Below are 18,213 nucleotides of genomic sequence, written 5' to 3'. Positions count from 1 at the left end.
CACCCACCAGTGTGCATTCACCAGAACACCACAGACAGATGTAAGCCAACCAGGGGTCCTGAACCTCAGAAACCCCTCACCCCCACCTTTACTGCTATAAAAACCCAATTCTAATTGAGCTCACGGCTCTCCGGTTAGTCCAATACTTTGGACATGTTTGTAAACTTGATTAAAATAAAGGCTCTTTGCTTTTACATATGGGACTCGGTTTCCTTGTTGGCCTTGAGCGGATTTGGGCATAACAGCATGATGCAAACAGCATGACAATCCCTCAAACACTAGAATGGAACCAACACTGGAAATTCATCTAGGTATCCAGTGGAACCAGAACATGTGGCGAGTGCAGACATTCCCACACCATGCTGATTTGAACAGTACCAGCACATGATGGGTGTGCACGTGAGTCACTGAGATCTTGATTTCATTTCTTCTTGGTGAATATTCACAACTGCGATTGCTGGATCACAGTGGTAGTTCAGGGCAGGGTAGAAGGACAGTGGGTGATTCCCCCTAACACAGGAAGGAAATCTCACTGTAAGCAACACTAAAGAACCTGCGGGACATTGTCCCGTGGGAACAGTCCGGTCACAGAGGGCTTGTACAGCACTTGCTCAGGAAGGCTTCCCCAGAAGTCACTCCCCAAAGCAGGAAGTAGGGCCCTGTGGAGAAGGTGGCTCATGGCAGTGGGGGAAAGGTTTCAGTTTTGCACATGGAAGTTTCTAACGCTCTGCTCTATAACCCTGATTCCGTACTTGACATCAGCACACAGCTCACTTTCAGATTTGCTCCTCGGAGCCAGGTGTAGCAGCAGACATGCTTGTCATTCTGGCACCCAGGAAGCAGAGGAAGCAAGAAGATCAGAAATTCAAGGCCATCTTCAGCTACATATCAAATTCAAGTACAGTTTGGACTATCTGAGGTCCTGTCTTAAAACCCTCTCCACCCTGGGAAACTTAAACAGTTCAGATTTTGCTTATTTTTTTATTTATACATTTATTTATGCATACTAATGCTTTCTTTTTAAACCAATGATTTGTAGTGTATCCAACTGGTGATTATATTTGTTAAGGAAAAATTGCCAGTCTCTTGTGACTTTCTGTGTCCTAAGTGTGTCTCTGACAAGGTGTAGGTGCATGTCTGTATGTCCTGATCCATGGTGGCCAAAGTGCTGGCTGACCTCAGATGTCAACCCAGTCAGAAGTCAGTATCTGAACTTGAGGTCCCTTTGAAGGCTAGGACCTCCTAAAAAGCTCAAGACAGGTGTCCCAAGGAAGATCACAGATGGAAGATGGCTGGGAAGCACCTTTGCAGAGATTGTAGAGTTCATCAAGCAGAAGGTGCATCATCTCTAAACCCTTCAAAGGGAGCTGATTGTCTTCGGTTAAACTCAGGGCCAGTGGTGGGAGACCACTCCATGGAGTATGCACATGGCCAGATGCCCTGGTTTTCCCCACTTCCCATTGATCTCTAGGATACTGCTTCATCCTGAAAACCTAAGGACACAAGAAAAGGTCTTGGTTATGGGACGTCCATGTGAGGATCTGGAGGACAAGCGGCTGAGAAAATGAAGGGAGATTGTAATCCTTCTGCCTGTATTTACTGAGTATGCACACACACATTTAGCGCTAGGAGACAGGGATGATTGGAAGGGTAGGGTCACCCTGTTGACATGCAAGTGATGACTCCTTCTTTTTCAAAACCGGAGTCATGGGAAACTTCTTTGGTGTCTACAGAGAGGACAGAGTCACATCTGCCTAAGGAGGTCAACTCTGACTTCCACCCAGCTGTAGTGCATTGAGCGTGAGGACTCTGGCATTGGAGGGCTCTCTCAGACCAAGGTGTGAACTGTGGAGTTCCCTAAGTAGGAATATCCACCCGCAGTTTAAAGGTGCCACTCATATCCCGAATCACTCCTGTAGCGGATCTCTGATAGCAGATCAGATTTCCATAACTGAAGCATTGGCAGGTTCCAGGGAATTCATATTTTTAAGGAATGCCCGGGTAACTAGGTGACTAAGCGCTCAGTCAGCCTGTATTTTTCCCAGTCCAGGGAAGGTAAAGATGTGGTATAGTGCTGAGCCTGCAGCACACCAGCATCCCCTTGTTCTGCCTCCAGGAAAGCCTCATGGCCAGTATTTTTTCTCCCTGAGGATTACATGCATATAAGGTACTTAACCTAGCTCAACACATCTCTGCTGCTTGTTCCCAGGCCTGCAAGTGTAGTGTGGGGTGCTAACAGCCCTGGCTCCACACCTACCTTTGAACTTAGGACCTCTTTGTACTCACCCAATCAGTTAAATTCTTTGAGTTTCAGTTTCTTACTCTGTAAACACACGATAGTATCTATTTCCAGGGATTTTGAAAGAGTTAGATATGATAGTATGAAACTTGAGGGCCCGCTCATTGGGGTTCCTGTCCTGCCCGGTTCCCGCGGCCAGAAAGTCCCAAAGAAATTCACACAGAGGTCTCCATAAGATTATAAACTGATTGGTCCATTAGCTCAGGCTTCTTATTAGCTCTTGTAGCTTATATTAGCCCATTATTCTTACATATGTTAGCCACTTGGCTCAGTACCTTTTTCAGCGGGGCAGGTCACATTCTGCTTCTTCAGTGATCTGGGCAGGACTCGGGAGGAATGAGCTTTCTCCTTCCCAGAATTCTCCCGTTCTCATTGTCCCACCTCTACTTCCTGTCTGGTTGTCCTGCCTGGCTACTGACCAATCAGCATTTATTTAAAACATAATTGACAGAATATAGGCAATTCTCTCACACCAATAGTATATCAAGCATTTGCCACAGTGACTATAGACAGGAAACAACCTCCAACTTGTACTGATAACAGTCTGTCCACAGACTGCCCTCTCAGAGGGCAGGTACCTTGTTCTGCTGTACCACACTCACCAACCACACCCAGTTAACATCTGAAAAAGACACTATGGTGCGTGTGCTGTGTATGCATGTGTTGATGTTTTGTATGTATGTGAGTATGGTGTATGTCTGGTGTATATGTATGCAGTGTGTACATGTATGGTGCTGTTTGTTTATATATGTGTGGTATATGGTTGTTCTTGGTATACATGTGTCTGGCACACATGCACATGGTGTGTGAACATGCATGGTGTGTGTCTGATGTCTCTGTATGTGATATGATTTGGTGTATATATGTGTGGTGGATATGGATACAGTATGTGCTGTGTTCTCATTGTGATGTGCAGGAAAAGTTGATGGGGGGGGCTCTGCACCTGCCTTTTTCCTGGGTCCCTGGAAATCATCAACCTTCAATGCTGCAGAGTTTTCTCTTTCGGCCCAGGTAATCAAGAGATCCTCTAGCCTTCAATGAAGGGAAGACATTAGCAAGCAGGTCAAGGTGGCAGGGAAAATGACATTTTGTGGATAAAGTTTGACTTCTACCCCAGCCCTTTGGAATCCAGTGGAATCTGTGGGTGGAGTGTCTGCTCCCTGACAGACATCCTCACCGTGTGCTGTGGTGTGAGCATGCTGTTGCCCAGCACTGTGACGGTATATTTTCACTCCCCGCATTTTAAAACTTTACTGCTAGGTTCATGCAATTGATGCAGGCTAGAGAGACCCTCCTGGACAGTCATGGGAGCCCTGGCACTAGATGGTACTGGGCTCTGTGGCTCCTTAGCAAGGCAGCATTTGGAAGCGATATGGAAACAGCATCCAAGGTTCCAGAGCGCTGAGAGGAGCCGCTTGTATTCTGTGCGGAAGTTCTGGTTCAGGAGCCCATAGACAATGGCATTAAGGCAGCTGTTGAAGTAAGCTAGGAAGTAACTGGCGACGAAGAGCCCCTCTGGGACCCGAGGGGCCATCACCTCTGGGTTGATAGCCACTGCAAGGCCGATGAAGTTGAGGGGGGCCCAGCAAATGGCAAAAACCACAAACACTGCGAACATGGTTAGGAAATTGCGCAAGTCACCGGACTTCTGACGTGGCTGACTTTCAGCCTTGGCCTTCCTTCGGGTCCGGAGCACCAGTACCCAGATTCGCAGGTAGCAGAAGGATACCACAGATATTGGAAGGAGGAAATGGACGACCACCACAGCTGCTGTGTACCGGGTGCTGACCGTCTGGTTAAAGGTGCAGGAATAGATGCGTGGGTCATAGTCTAGGTTCCCCACAAAGAAACTGGGCACCAAGGCCAGCACAGTGAGGAGCCAGACGAGACTGACGTAGAGGAGGGCATGCCAGTGGCTGCAGACCCGGTGGTAGGTTGCACTGTGACACATGCGCCAGTAGCGGTTAATGGCAATGGCTGTGATACTGAAGACGGAGCCAATGACGCTCAGGCCTATCACGAAGGCACTGGCTTTGCAGTGGGCTTCTCCCAGGACCCAACCATCATGAACAATAGCCACGAGGATCAGTGGGTAAGGGTAAAAGGCTATCATAAGGTCAGCCAAGGCCAGACTCACCACAAACAAGTTACCTGAAGGAGGAAGCACAGATTAGCAGTTAGTGGAGACCTCACAATTCCTGTTCACTATTTTTTGGGGTGGGAGGAGATAGCTTGGTGGGCAATATGCCTGAAACTGAAGCATAAGACCTGAGTTTGAATCCCAGAACCCACATCTTAAAAAGAAAAAAGCCAGGCAGAGTGACAATTCTTATAATTCCAGGGAAAGAAAGGCAGATAGATCTTTGGGGCTCAATGACTAGCCAGTCCAGCCTAACCATGAGCTCCACATTGCTAAGAGATCCCGTTTGAAATATAAGGTGCATGGCACCTGAGAATACAAGAATAATAACCCTGATTTCTTTAGCCATAAATGCTTGTGCATCCACACAACCCCCCCCCCAACACACAGTACAGCTATGCACCTAACATTTTATGGCTTCTCTGAACTGCTTTCATCAGCACTGGGAGTGGAAACCAAACAGCATTTAGAGACAGTCGAGGACTCAAATTGCATCTGTACTTGTCTACCCAAGTTCTTATGGGCTCCCTTTGGTTATTGGCAATGCATTGATAATTATCCGACTTTGTGATAGGTGTGAGAATGAGACCAATGTCCTGTGTAATGTGTGCTCTCAAGTAACTGCTTCCAGGACAGGTACAGAGGCATGGTGTCCTGGATGGGTTTAGTCAACTTGACAGATACTTAGACATATCTGGGTAGAGGAAATCTTAACTGAGAATATGTCTCACTAAGACTGACGTCTAGGCAAGGTTGTGGGGGCATTTCCTTGATTCCTGAGTGATGTGTGAGGGCCCCCTCTATTATGGGCAGTGCCAAGGCTGGGGTTACATGAGGAAGCTGGCTGAGCAAGCCATGGGGCAAGCCAGCAAGCAGTGTGCCTGCACAGTTCCTGCCTCCAGTGTCCCGCCTTGAGCTCCTGTTTTGAGTTCCTCTAATGAAAGACTGTAATCAGGAAATGGGAACGGAAATAAAGCCTCTCCTCCCCAAGCTGCTTTTGGTCATGAAGTTTTATTACAGCAAAAGAAACCTAACTAGACACACGGACCTGACTACTGTCTTCTTGCCCCATAGTCCTGGAGGAAGCGGCAGTGGCGATTCCTACTTAGCCCGCACCTTCCCTGACTTTCTGAGCTTTCTCCTCTGCTTATCTATTTGTTTACTTTTTATTTAACATCTTCATTGACTCTTCGGGAGTTTCACACTGTAAACCATAATTCCGTTCATCTCCTGGTTCCCCCATCTCCTCCACCCATCCCTGTTGAACCCCCCACCAAAAAAGAAATAAACCAAAGTAAGCAAGCAAGCAGACAAAAGCAAAACACCATCAAAAACCCCGGAACCAAAGCAAAACAAACCCCACAACAACAGAAAAATCTCTTTGCTTCCCCTTCTTTCCTGCTTCTCCAACCCTCTTCATTCATCCCGGGGCACTGGAGGTGTCAGTGTGCTGTGTGGTGTACCTCGTTGTCCCTTCAGTTTTACTGTCAAGTGTTCATTGCCATGCGTCACTGGTCTGGTTCAAGGCCTCTAGTTTCTGGTACACCAGCATCACTGGATCCCTCACTGGGGCTCGGCTGGGATGTCCTGTGGCTGCCGAGTCTTGGTGATCTTGTGGATCTTGTTTCACAGGGCCAGTCCTTTACCAGCTCCAACAGGTCCTATATGGGGTATGTGCTAGGGTTGACTGACCCAAGGCCTAGCTGTGGACCTGGGTGGTAGCCAAGCTGGTCAGTCTGGGCCCCTTCTCCCCCATACACACCTTGGGCGAGGGGGTGGAGTCAACCCTCTACGTGCATGTGCTCAGGGTCAGTTCTACACATGGCCTGGGGTGAGGGTGAGAACCATCTCTCTAGTGTACAGGGACCAGCTCTCTGGCTGTAGTGTCCAGTGAGGGGCAGGGCCAGCTTTCCCAAGGCCAGTGAAGGGCAGGACCAACTCAGCATGGCTCTTTGATTTCGTCTTGCGTAGTTTCTTAGGCTCCTGAGGTGGCACAGGTTACAGACATCTACACAGACCCCAGCTGTAGCTGGACCATGGACTCAAACATGGCCCTCAACAGCAGTTTGGGCCCAGATGACATCCTGGCTCTGGATAGAAGGACTGGACATCAAGGCCTCAGATTATGGCCCTAACCCTGGGCTTCAGTGAGACCTTTGGTGGCAATGCAGTACCCTGACTTCAGCACAGACTCCAGCTATGGCCCTACAACCGTGGACTCCAACAAGGTCCTTGGAAGCAGCTGGGTCTGGATGTCACCACTATCCCAGCAGCAATATGGCCCCAAGACACTAACATGGCCTTCAATCTTAGGTGTTTGCATGGCCTTCCATGGTACAGGTACACCGGACATCAGGACAGACCTTGGCTGCAGTAGGGCCACCAAATCTGACATGGACCTCAGCCGCCTGCCACCCCTGGCCTTGAGGACCCTGGCCGAGGCCCCAGCTGCGTGGTTAGGCATCAGGCGGGGCTGACTCAACTTTCTCCTCTGAATGGAGCCCTTGACAGTGTTGTCGGCTCAGCCAGCCAGAGCCTCAGGAAGCCACACAGCCACTCAGGAACGTAGCTTGGGTTCCAGGGAGGAGGCTGCTCACTCCTGAGGAGCAGCCTTTGCTCATCCAGTTTCACTGATAACATCAGGGCACCGAGCGAAGCACCAGGATTCTGGAGGGTTCCAACGTGAAGCTCAGGGCATGAGCAGTTCCTTTCCCGCACTGTTTTCCCCACCAGCCTTGTGTTTTCTGAGCGTGTGCTGTGTGCAGGCTGTCCATGGGAAGCATTTCTCAGTGGCACCGCACACACGGGACACAGCCTTTACAGTTTTCTGGCCATGTGACAAAATGTGTGCTGCCTTTTGTCAGACAGACAGCGCAGTGGGAGTTCATAGGAGGCACGTCAGGACACAGGTGCCTCAAATCTGTCCTCATTCTACAGCTGAGCCTACGCCCGCCTTCCTCAGTCCACCTGAGGGTCCGGTGTATGGGGGGGAAGGGAGAGGACAAGCTGAGGTCTAGGAAATGGGAGGTTTCGAAACAGTGAGAGGTTCATGTGTCAGACCTACACATGAAGCACACTCCAGACCTACATGTGTTAAAACACAGGTCGGGAAAGGGCTAGCTCCAGCCTGTCCTGGTCCCAACACACATGCTCACCTTATTGGAAGGCTGTGTGGTATAGAGTTCCTTGGATAGGGACCTGCAGATGTGCTTCTTTTCATCTCAAAAGCTCCAGGTCAGCCCAGCTCAGAAGGGAGAGAAAGTAAGTCCCATCGTACTATGGGAATTCTCAGGACCTCAGGGCTATACCGCTATCTAGAGCCAGTGTGGGATCCAAGATGGCCAGTTTGTATGACAGGTTACCAAAGTGTGAACCCTGGCAAGAGTGTGGGAGGAGAGTGAGCATGGTCCAGTGTCTGAGCACCACACAGGGAGGAAGGAGTCTAGGTGTAGTGGATCCTGCATGGGCTGCTCTCTTGGCTTCACCCTGCTGTAATTTGAGGGCAAATAAACTTCATAGGTTAAGACTCATTTCTTTCCAGTTGTTACTTCAAGGTGAAAAAATGCACATTTGAGGGCGTATGGTCTGAGGGAGATCGGGTAGATCTGAGGACATGTGTGTGTGTGTCCTGGGGTAGATCTGGCAGATCTGAGGATGTGTGTGTGTTCTGGGGTAGGCCTGGTAGATCTGAAGGGTGTGTGTGTCCTGAGGGAGATCTAATTTGTGTCTTTGAGTTGTCAGCCTTGGTGGTTTTCTCCACCACCAGCAGCCTTTGGCTTTCTGGCTGTGGCAGCTTTTCTTCATTGTCTAGAGCCACCCAAGGGACAGACACATCTCTACGTGTGTCTTGAGAGTCTTTCTAGGCTAGGGTAGCTGAACAGCGATGACACACCCTAAATATGGGTGGCACCATCCATGGACCGGTATCCTAGATTGAGAAAAAGAAGGCAGCATTTGCTCCCCTCTGCCTCCTGGCTGCCATTGCAGTGTGATTATCTGTCACGACCCTGCCACAGGCCTTCCCCACTGTGATGAGCTACACTTCCAAACAGTTACTGAGTCAGGTTGCCCTTGTCAGGTGTCTTGTCACAGCAACTAGAAAAACAGCTAAAGCAAGACACAGACTGCTTCCCAAGTTTCCTGCCTTCAACCCAGTAAGGGTAGGAACTGTCTTAGTTTGGGATCTCAAGCTCCTTTTGGTGCTTGGACAAGGTGTTGGGGGTTGGAGCAATCTGAGGTATACTTAGTTCTGCCCATTTCTGGTCACAGGCATTTGGGCAATTATCGAACTTTTGCTGTGACTTCTTCACTTATGGCTCCTCCTACTGGAGACCCCCTCCCCATCTTCATAATGGTGTTTTTGAAAAGAACATTTCCTTTCACCAACATAGGGAGGTTAGTTGCTGCAGGTCCTGACGGTTTCTGGAAGGACAGAACACAGGCTCTTGGGATGTACAAACACGACATAGAAAGTCCAAAGCTGGAAGCGGTGCCAGCTCTGCCAGCTGTCTCTCTGGGAAAGCTAAGGCAGGCACTGCTGTGTTAATGCGGCTTCTCCCCTAATAATGCCCCAGAGGCTGCGCACAGCCTGAAAATAGCGAGCGGAACACATTAGCTCCACGTGGAAAGCGATTCAATTACTCTCCCCTATTAAGCCCTCTGTTCGTAAAGGCCGAGATCCGCCAGCCCTGCTGGAGAGTCATCCGCCCAGCAGTCCGACTGTCTTCTAGTGTCTTGGCAAGAATCCCAATTAGGTGACTACCGATCTCGTGTTGCCTGCCATCTGTGAGATGCTGAGATACTGGGGTCTCTCTGGATGAGATTCAGGAGGAGATCCCTGCTGCACCAATTTCTCCCCCAGCCAGGTGAGAAATCAATCAGCCAGTGTGTAGCTCCGTTCTGCATTGTGTGTAATGGCTTGTAATGAACACTCATACAAGAGTCTTGCGGTGACTCATCCGGCCTGTCTCTGTCAGACAAACTGTATCAGTGGTAGGGGCCGCCACTACAGGGCTGTGCTCTCTGAAGTAGAACACTTCTATTATTCGCAGGTAGAGCACATCTCCCACACAGGATTTTCCTATCCTGTCTCCTTTCTGGGAAGTCTGTTTCTGAGGAGGTGGGCAGTGCTACACTGTCTAGTCTTCATCAGACAGAACTCTGAACGGCCAAGTTACCCCAGCTGCCCCTCTATGTTTGCCTTCTGAACTCTGAAGAGTTTACTTGTGTTCAAAATGACTTTGGACATCGAGCTTCCCGTCAATATTTACTTGAGCCAGTCATTTGTTCAGCAGACACCCTGAGAATCTCCTCAGAGTAGTTCTGACTGTTCCAGAAGCATAGGGAACGGTGGTGAGGAACCCAAGCGCGGCTGTTCCCTCACAGAGAAGACAGCCAACCAAGGAAAGCAGCTACAGGGAGGGAAGCCACAGCTGACACTTGCTTGCCCAGAGGACTAACCTCCCCCAGATCAGAGCCGGCCTCCAGCCTTTATATACTGTGCATCGCATCTGGGCTCTCCCATACACAGGAAAGTCATGGCGTGGTGTTCAGAGAAAGACCTGTCATGCTGCGTCAACACAGAAGTAGTGGCTCGGGGAACGAGGCCAGAGCAACGAACCGGAGAGAGTCCCAAGCCAGACAACGATGGGGTTGGTCAGGATGAACAGCTCCCCCAAACCCTTCAGCCAAATTGCTCAAGGCATGCCCAGGGTCTCAGACCACTTCCTGTTGCCGACAGGTCAACTCCTTCTCCATCCCTGTGTCTGCCTGCGTGCCGCCATGTTGCGTGATGATGATAGTGGACAAACCTCTGAACTGTCAGCCACCACAGCTAATGTTTTTCCTTTATAAGAGTTGTGGTCATGGCATCTCTTTACAGCGGTGAGAATCCCAACTAAGACTAAGGAAAAACTCTTTCCTTTAAAAACACGAGACTTTGGTGTCTGTCTGTGAGGACAAGCCGAGAGGTGAAAGACAAAGGAGGGAAGGGTATTGTGGATTAGGGGAGAGTAAGGGAGGGCAGGGCAGGGAGAGTGAAGGCAAGCAAAGAGAGTATAAGAGAGGAGGGGTAGCAGAGGGGAGGGCAGGAGAAGGCAGGATAGAAGCCTGAGGGATTAGGAGAGGAGAGGGGAGGGGAGGAGTGGGAGCTCCAGATAGAAGACTGTTCCTGAAGAGAGGGGAAGTGATCAAAGCACAAGGAATATACACAGGTAAGGCAGAGGTGATGTGGGCATGACGAAGTCCTGACATGCTCTCAGGAGAGTCCCAAGCTTGGCTAGCCCCCAAGAAGCATAATGTAAGGTGGCGGGCTACTATGAGCAAGACAGTGGCTTATAGAAAGGAGTGACACACACCTGACTGCCTCTTGGTAGTCAGTCCCCTGAATCTGCCCTCCACTGTCTCCAAGGTTTCCCCCCATCTGCTTTGGTCTAGTCTTCATCTGAAATGGGTACTCAGAACAGCAGGGCACGGTTCCACTGTGTAGCTGGCCTTGTCAGCAAGAGGTCCGCATGTTCCCTGGGAAGCATGCTGGGACCTCAGGTGAGTCATGTAGTTTGGTTATTGGAAATAAATGTTCTTTATATGTTCTAGTACAAATTTCATAAGGTTTATGATGATATTGATACTGTCAACTTGACAAGACCTAGAATATTCAGGATACAAACCTCTGATCATGTCTTCAGGACATAGATGTTTTCAGATAGCATTAATTCATGTGGGAAGGCTCACCTTAAATGTGGGAAGCACCAGTCTATGGATTAATTCCTAGACTGAGCACAAACAAGAATCTGAGCTGAGCCAGGTGGTGGTGGCACACACCTTTAATCCCAGTACTCAAGATGTAGAGGCAGGCAGATCTCTGAGTTCGAAGCCAGCCTTGTCTACAAAGCGAGATCCAGGACAGCCAGGGCTATTAGACAGCGAAATCCTGTCTAGAAAAACAACAGAACAAAACAACGAAATAACTGAGCTGAGAAGCAGCATTCCCCTCTTGCTGTTTCCCGACATTGTGATCCCAGACCAGCCTTTCCTTTCTCCTGTTGATTTCCTCACAGCAGTGGGAACAGAACTGGCACAGTATTGACAGATTTAGGGAACAGGCTTAAGTACAAAGTCCGAGACAAGTTGTTCCTGAGGTAAATGTAAATTCTTCACTTTACAAACAAAAAATAAAGAGTGGATGGGGCTAACTTTTCAAAGTGTTGCAGGCTTTCAGAACATTTTGAAATATCACTTTACCATGGTCATTTAGCTTAAGCCAGCATTACATTAGGTAAATGAGTGTCACCAACAAAGCCAGCCAAGGGCTGGGCATACGGCACACAAAGAGTGCTTGCCTGGCACGAATACGATTCTTTGGTCCATTCCTAGCACCTTAAAAAAGAAGAAGGAGTAGGAGAAGAAGAGGAAGATGAGGAGGAAGAGGAAGAAAGAGAAAACATTGATTATATTGAATGACTGTGGAAGTTGCCATGGGCAGGAATAAATGCGTGTGAATAGCACGTTAGTTAGTTTGTTTCTCTGGTGCTGGGCTGCAGCACTGGCATCTGTAGGTAGAGAATAGAATGAAGCACCAACAATTCACCTGCTGTCTATTCCTGGCTGCTGAGCACTGTGGGGAGCACAGACTGGGACAGTCCCAAGTGGCATGAAGAAGTGGGATTCTCATCTTCCTTAGGCAAGAAGCAGCAATGGTTACTTCCTCAACCATGCCTCTCGTGACAGACAGCCTAAGGACCAAACAGGGAGACTCTGCACATAGAGGCTTCCCTGGCACCCAGCATGCCAGGAGGGATGCCAACATGTAGAAGAATGAAAATAAATCTCTATCTATTCCAATGGACAAAACTCAAGTCCAAATGGATTAAAAACCTCAATATAAATCTGACCACACTGAACCTGATAGAAGAGAAAGTAGGTCATAGCCTTCAATGCATGGGCACAAGAGACCACTTCCTAAATATAACCCCAGTAGCACAGACACTGAGAGCAACAATGAACAAATGGGACCTCCTGAAACTGGGAAGCTTCTGCAAAGCAAACGACACAGTCAATAAGACAAAAAATGGAAAAAGTTCTTCACCAATCCCGCATTGGACAAAGGACTGGTCTCCAAAATATATAAAGAACTTAAGAAACTGGACATCAAAATTCTAAAAACCCAATTAAAAAATGGGATATAGAACTAAACAGAAAATTCTCAACAGAAGAATCTCAAGTGGCCAAAAGATACTTAAGGAAATGTTCAACATCCTTAGCCATCAGGGAAATACAAATCAAAACAACTCTGAGATATCATATTACACCTGTCAGAATGGAAGATCAAAAACACCAATGATAGCTTATACTGGAAAGAATGTGGAGTAAGGGGAACACTCATCCATTACTGGTGGGAATGTAAATTTGTACAACCACTTTGGAAATAAGTATGGTGGTTTCTCAGAAAACTGGGAATCAACCTACCTCAGGATCCAGCAATACCACTCTTGGGCATGTACCTAAAAGATGCTCAATCATACTATAAAAGCATTTGTTCAGCTATGTTCATAGCAGCACTGTTTGTAATAGCCAGAACCTGGAAACAATCTAGATGCCCCTCAACCAAAGAATGGATAAAAAAATGTACACATTTACACATTAGAGAACTACTCAGCATAAAAACAATGACATTAGAGGGGAAGAGGAGGGGAGAATGGAAGGGATGAGAAGAACTTGAAGGAATGGGATAGTTGAGAAGGAGAAAGGACAGAGATGAGAACAAGGAAAGAGATATCTTGATTGAGGGAGCCATTACAGGATTAGCAGAAACCTGGCTCTAGAGAAATTCCCAGGAATCCATAAGGATGACTCTGGCTAAGACCCTAAGCAATAGGGCAGAGGGAGCCCGATCTTGACTTGCCCTGTAGTCAGACTGATGAATATCTTAAATATCACCATAGAACCTTCATCCAGAAACTGATGGAAACAGAGGCAGAGACCCACATTGGAACACTGAACTGAGCTCCCAAAGTCCAGTTGAAGAGTGGGAGGAATGAGAATATGAGCAAAGAAATCAAGACCATGAAGGGTTCACCCACTGAAACAGTCTATCTGAGCTAATGGGAGCTTACCAACTCCAGCCTTACTGGGAAGGAAGAAGCATAGGACCAAACTAGTCCCTCTGTTGCTAACAGTTGCATGGCTGAGGCAGATTGAGGGGCCACTGGCAGTGACACCAGGATTTATCCCTACTGCATGTACTGTTTTTTGGGGCTTCTATTCTCTTCGGATGGATACCTTGCTCAACCTAGATATAGTAGGGAGGGTCTCGAATCTTCCACAAAGCAATGTGCCTTACTATGAGGATTGGATGGGGGTGGGGTGAGAGGGTATGTGGAGGGAATGGGAGGAGGGGAGAGAGTAGGAACTTGGATTGATATGTATAATAGAAAAAGATAGTTTGTTTTCTTTAAAGTAAAACAAATATAAAAAAAAGAAGAAGAAAAGGAATTCCAGAAATAACCAGTGGGTCCCTGGGGTTCCTCTCAGGTCACTGGGTAACACATCTCTGTACCCTGTCAGGAGCTGAGTTAAACACCCCTCCCTCTGGTTTTGTTATCCTGCAGGGAAAGGGGGAACTGGGAATATATAGGAAAGGAAAAAAATGATTTCAGAATTGTCACCTGATATAGCCAAATCTTTGTTATGGTTCTCACAGTGAGTCCCCCGATTTCTCTATCTTCATGCAGAAAAGTCAGTGTTGATGCAAGCCATGCCCACAAGAGTCTAAATTAACACGCTTACTTGGAATTGTATCTCCCAGTGATGAGATGAGTCTTTGACACGGTGCCTAAGAGAATGCTCATCCATCCATTGCTTGCATCTGTGCAGAATCCACTCACCCTCCAGCAAGGACTTTCTGATTGCCTGCTTATGAAATCAGTTCGGCAGGCAGGGAAAGGGGTCTCTCTCACAGGTGGGGAGCGTCCACGGCCAAAAGAGGCCCCATCTAGCAGTAACAGTTGAAATGCTATGGATAGCTGCCTGCTTCCCTACAGCGCCCACATCCTGCCACTAACAAGTACACAAGAAAAGCCTGGCTCAGTTCACATTGGCACTAGTGTCTCAAGTGTGCCCTGAGTAGAGGCAAGCTCCAGAATAGCTTCGCATGCGGGAACCAAAACTTCCCCCTAAGTTCTTCAAAGAACCAAAGTTTGGGACCAGGATGAAATGAATGGAAGGAGACACACGGCACCCAGGAGAGAAAAGGGGGCGGGCGGGGTGTTTGTGCGATGGGAAAGGGTCTAAGATTGAGGCTTCAAAGCAGTGGCAGGGCATAGAAGGAACCCAGCCCTAAGGAAGTTGGTACTTACCCGCATTCCGCAGCTTGCGGTTCCTGAGCACAGACAGGATGACAAGGAGGTTTCCCACGACATCCAGGGCTGTGGTGACAATTATCACTGTAGATAGCGTGGGAGCCACCCAAGTAGCCCGGGGAGACCCTGGTGGCCCAGCGCCCGCTGACCCGGACCAAGTAGAGCGCATCGCCAGCCCGCCAGCCTCGCAGCAATTGGCAGCAGAGCTGTTCTCAGGCATCTCAGGGTAGGTTAGCCGCACAGGTGAGCACAGTTTAGGGGCACTCCTGACACCCCTCCTTCAAGTCCAGCGAATGCTACGAAGAGGCTGTAGGGAGGGACCTAAAGGAGACAATTAATTGAACGTGAGAAGAGGGGCGGAGAGAAATAAAGGATCCAGACTAGGACCAGGGCTCAGGTGTTATAGAAAGGAACACATCCCTCAGCTGCTTACTCGGGAACAGCGCTGCCGCCAGAGCTCAGCCAGTGTCTGGGCCACCTCAAGTTGCCTAGTGGGTAAGGTCTAAAAACCAAGTCCTTAAAAACCAAGACTCCCTAGTTCCTTTCCAACGTGGAGAAGCTGTGTCCTTTTGAGGACACCCTGCTTTGCAGACTGGAGTGAGTGCTGGTGGGTGGTTCGAGTGGTCTGATCTTTAGGTTTGAGACCCCATCTGCCAGATGGTGGAGCTCTGAAGAGCACAAGACTCCGGAGGAATGGGGATCAACCCCAGAGCAAAGAAGCCACAAGTGTTGAGTTCTGAGAGGTGACAGGAAACTATCCCTTAGTCACATGTTATGTGTTGTGGGTGGCCCTGAGGTCAGTGTTGGAAAACCAATACTTTAAAAAGTACTTATGTGGATATCAGTTTAAGAGTGGTGTTTAAATGGGTACATGGTCTATGCTGGAGGTGTTTTTTGTTTGTTTGTTTGTTTTTGTTTTTTATTGATCTCTACATTTTTCTCTGTTCCCCTCCCTGCCTCTTCCCTCCCCTTCAACCCTCTCCCAAGGTCTCCATGCTCAGGAGATTTCCTCAGGAGATCTTGTCTTTTTCTCCTTCCCATGTAGATTAGATCTATGTATGTCTCTCTTAGGGTCCTCATTGTTGTCTAGGTTCCCTGGGATTGTGACTTGTGGGCTGGTTTTCTTTGCTTTATGTTTGAAAAACACTTACAAGTGAGTACATATGATATATGTCTTTCTGGGTCTGGGTTACCTCACTCAAAATAATGCTTTCTAACTTCATCCATTTGGCTGCAAAATTTAAAATGTTATTTTTTCTGCTGTGTAGTACTCCATTGTGTAAATGTACCACATTTTCCTTATCCATTCTTCGGTTGAGGGACATTTAGGTTGTTTTCAGGTTCTGGCTATGACAAACAAAGCTGCTATGAACATAGTTGAGCACATGTCCTGTTGCATGATTGAGCATCCTTTGGATATATACCTAAAAGTGGTATTATAGTTCTTGAGGAAGATTGTTTTTTAATTTTCTGAGAAATTGCCACACTGACTTCCAAAGGGTCTGTTCCAGCTTGCATTCCCATCAGCAATACAGTAGTGTTCCCTTTACCCCACATCCTCTCCAGCATAAGTTGTCATCAGTGTTTTTGATCTTGGCCATTTTTACAGGTGTAAGATGGAATCTCACTAAAGACAATATACAGCAAGCCAACAGCCAACATCAAACTAAATGGAGAGAAATTCCCAGCAATACCACTGAAATCGGGAACAAGATAAGGTTATCCACTTTCTCCATATCTATTCAGTATAGTTTTTGAGGTCCTAGCTAGAGCAATAAGACACCAAAAAGGAGATGAAGGGGATACAAATTGGAAAGAATAAGCGAAACTCTCACTATTTGCTGATGATATGATAGTTTGCATAAGCGACTCCAAAAATTCTACCAAGGAACTTCTACATCTCATAAACACTTTCAGTAATGTGGCAGGATACAAGATTAACTCGAAAAAATCAGTAGCCTTCCTGTACACAGATGATAAATGGGCTGAGAAAGAAATCAGAGAAACATCACCCTTCACAATAGCCACTAGTAACATAAAATTTCTTGGAGTAACTCTGACCATACAAGTGGAAGGCTTGTATGGCAAGAACTTTAAATCTTTGAAAAAAGAAATAGTTTTTGTCCTTGTAGCTTTATATAGTCAAGCTCTTCCCAGAAATCAGTAGGAGAAAGTGTGGCAGGATGACAGAAATGCATACCTGCCTAGGTGAGGTGAGCATGTCTGGATCCTGAAAGAGGAGGAAGATTTCCCCTGAGTAGAATGAAGGCTGAAGCCGGGGCAAATTCAGAAAGGCTCCTAAACTGCAGGGGAGTTTGGGATCCTCTTGAATTTTGTGTTCTTTGGGAGTTTGAGGTCACCCCCAAACTAGGCTTGAGGATAGGGTGGGTGCTTAAAGACAGAAGATACAAAGAGGCATTTCAGAGAGTGAGAACTCACCCTAGGAGACACAGAAGGCTTGTCAGGAGCATGAGTGTCCCTGGGTAGGACTTTAAACCAGCCACTTGTGGTGTCAATCAGCAAACCAGAGCTGCCTAGCTCAGGACAGGGCGGGGGGGGGGTGTGATGATGGAAATCACCAAATAATCCCACACCAGTTCAGAATTATGAATAATAAAAGGGTTACTTATGAAATAGAAGGGAACACTTACAGACCACTGTCCTAGATAACAGTCTTCTGCATGAACAGGAACAGAGTCTAGCAGCTGAGAGCAGGAGCTGGAATCAAAAGAGCGGGTGCAGCTTACAACTGCTTCTACAGTATAGGAGACCACACCCAAGTGGGATGGTATCTTGACGACTATTGACTGAAGGAACAGAATGTCTTTTCACAACACTTCCCCCCCCTTTTTTTTTTAAATAAGAGGGTTCCAAACCCAATACAAAACTATATACACTAGAAATAGATATCAAGTATAATTAGAATTACAACTAGCATAAACAATATTAAACAAGGAATGTATGCTAAATGTTTTAATAAACATCCTAAGGAGTCTAAGTATTGCATAGGAAATGGCTTGGCTAGATCATAAGAGTACAGTAACTACGACTATCTAATCTTCAACCCCATCAGAGGCCTGATAAGAGAGATAATATTACTTGAGCAGGCAGGAAGTACAATCAAGCAGCTTCCAAAGCGAGCAATATATGACAGAGACAGTTAGCTACCTGAGCAATCACCTAAAATTTTATTTTGCAACGTTGAAGCAACCATCCTTTGGCTAAGGCCTAGAATAACTGGCAGGCCATTTTCAGAGACAGGAAAAATTTCAGAACCATCTTACCCTGTCTTGGCAAGGTTTGACAATCTTTTTCCTTGTGTCCTGCTTATCCATTTCCGGATAACATGTACTCTGTCAGTGGATGAAGTATGAGCAGTTCTTGCCCAAAATCCAATGGTGCCAAGAAAAAAACAA

The 18,213-nt window shown here is 47.4% G+C and overlaps 1 protein-coding gene across 1 annotated transcript; it reads right to left on the bottom strand.

Moving 5' to 3' along the window:
• Positions 1 to 2,471: 2,471 nt before the first annotated feature.
• On the bottom strand, positions 2,472 to 17,568 carry Mtnr1b (melatonin receptor 1B). The gene is made up of 3 exons (XM_048434823.3): positions 17,449 to 17,568; positions 14,795 to 15,118; positions 2,472 to 4,450 (listed from the first exon to the last, which is right to left on the bottom strand). The coding sequence occupies exons 2-3, from the start codon at positions 15,015 to 15,017 to the stop codon at positions 3,528 to 3,530; spliced, it is 1,146 nt and encodes a 381-aa protein (XP_048290780.3). The 5' UTR covers positions 15,018 to 15,118; positions 17,449 to 17,568; the 3' UTR covers positions 2,472 to 3,527.
• Positions 17,569 to 18,213: the final 645 nt, after the last annotated feature.

Source organism: Myodes glareolus, chromosome 4, assembly GCF_982192425.1.
Source record: "Myodes glareolus chromosome 4, mMyoGla1.1, whole genome shotgun sequence".
NCBI lineage: Eukaryota > Metazoa > Chordata > Mammalia > Rodentia > Cricetidae > Myodes > Myodes glareolus.
Note: the sequence above shows the minus strand (reverse complement) of the source record. Positions and strands in the feature narration are given on the sequence as shown.

Bases quoted from the DNA above. Each gene is read 5' to 3' on its own strand.
- Mtnr1b (XM_048434823.3), bottom strand. From the start codon at position 15,017: ATGCCTGAGAACAGCTCTGCTGCCAATTGCTGCGAGGCTGGCGGGCTG. The intron at 4,451-14,794 runs GTAAGTACCAAC...TTCCTCCTTCAG, and splicing joins CCGCAAGCTGCGGAATGCGG to GTAACTTGTTTGTGGTGAGT.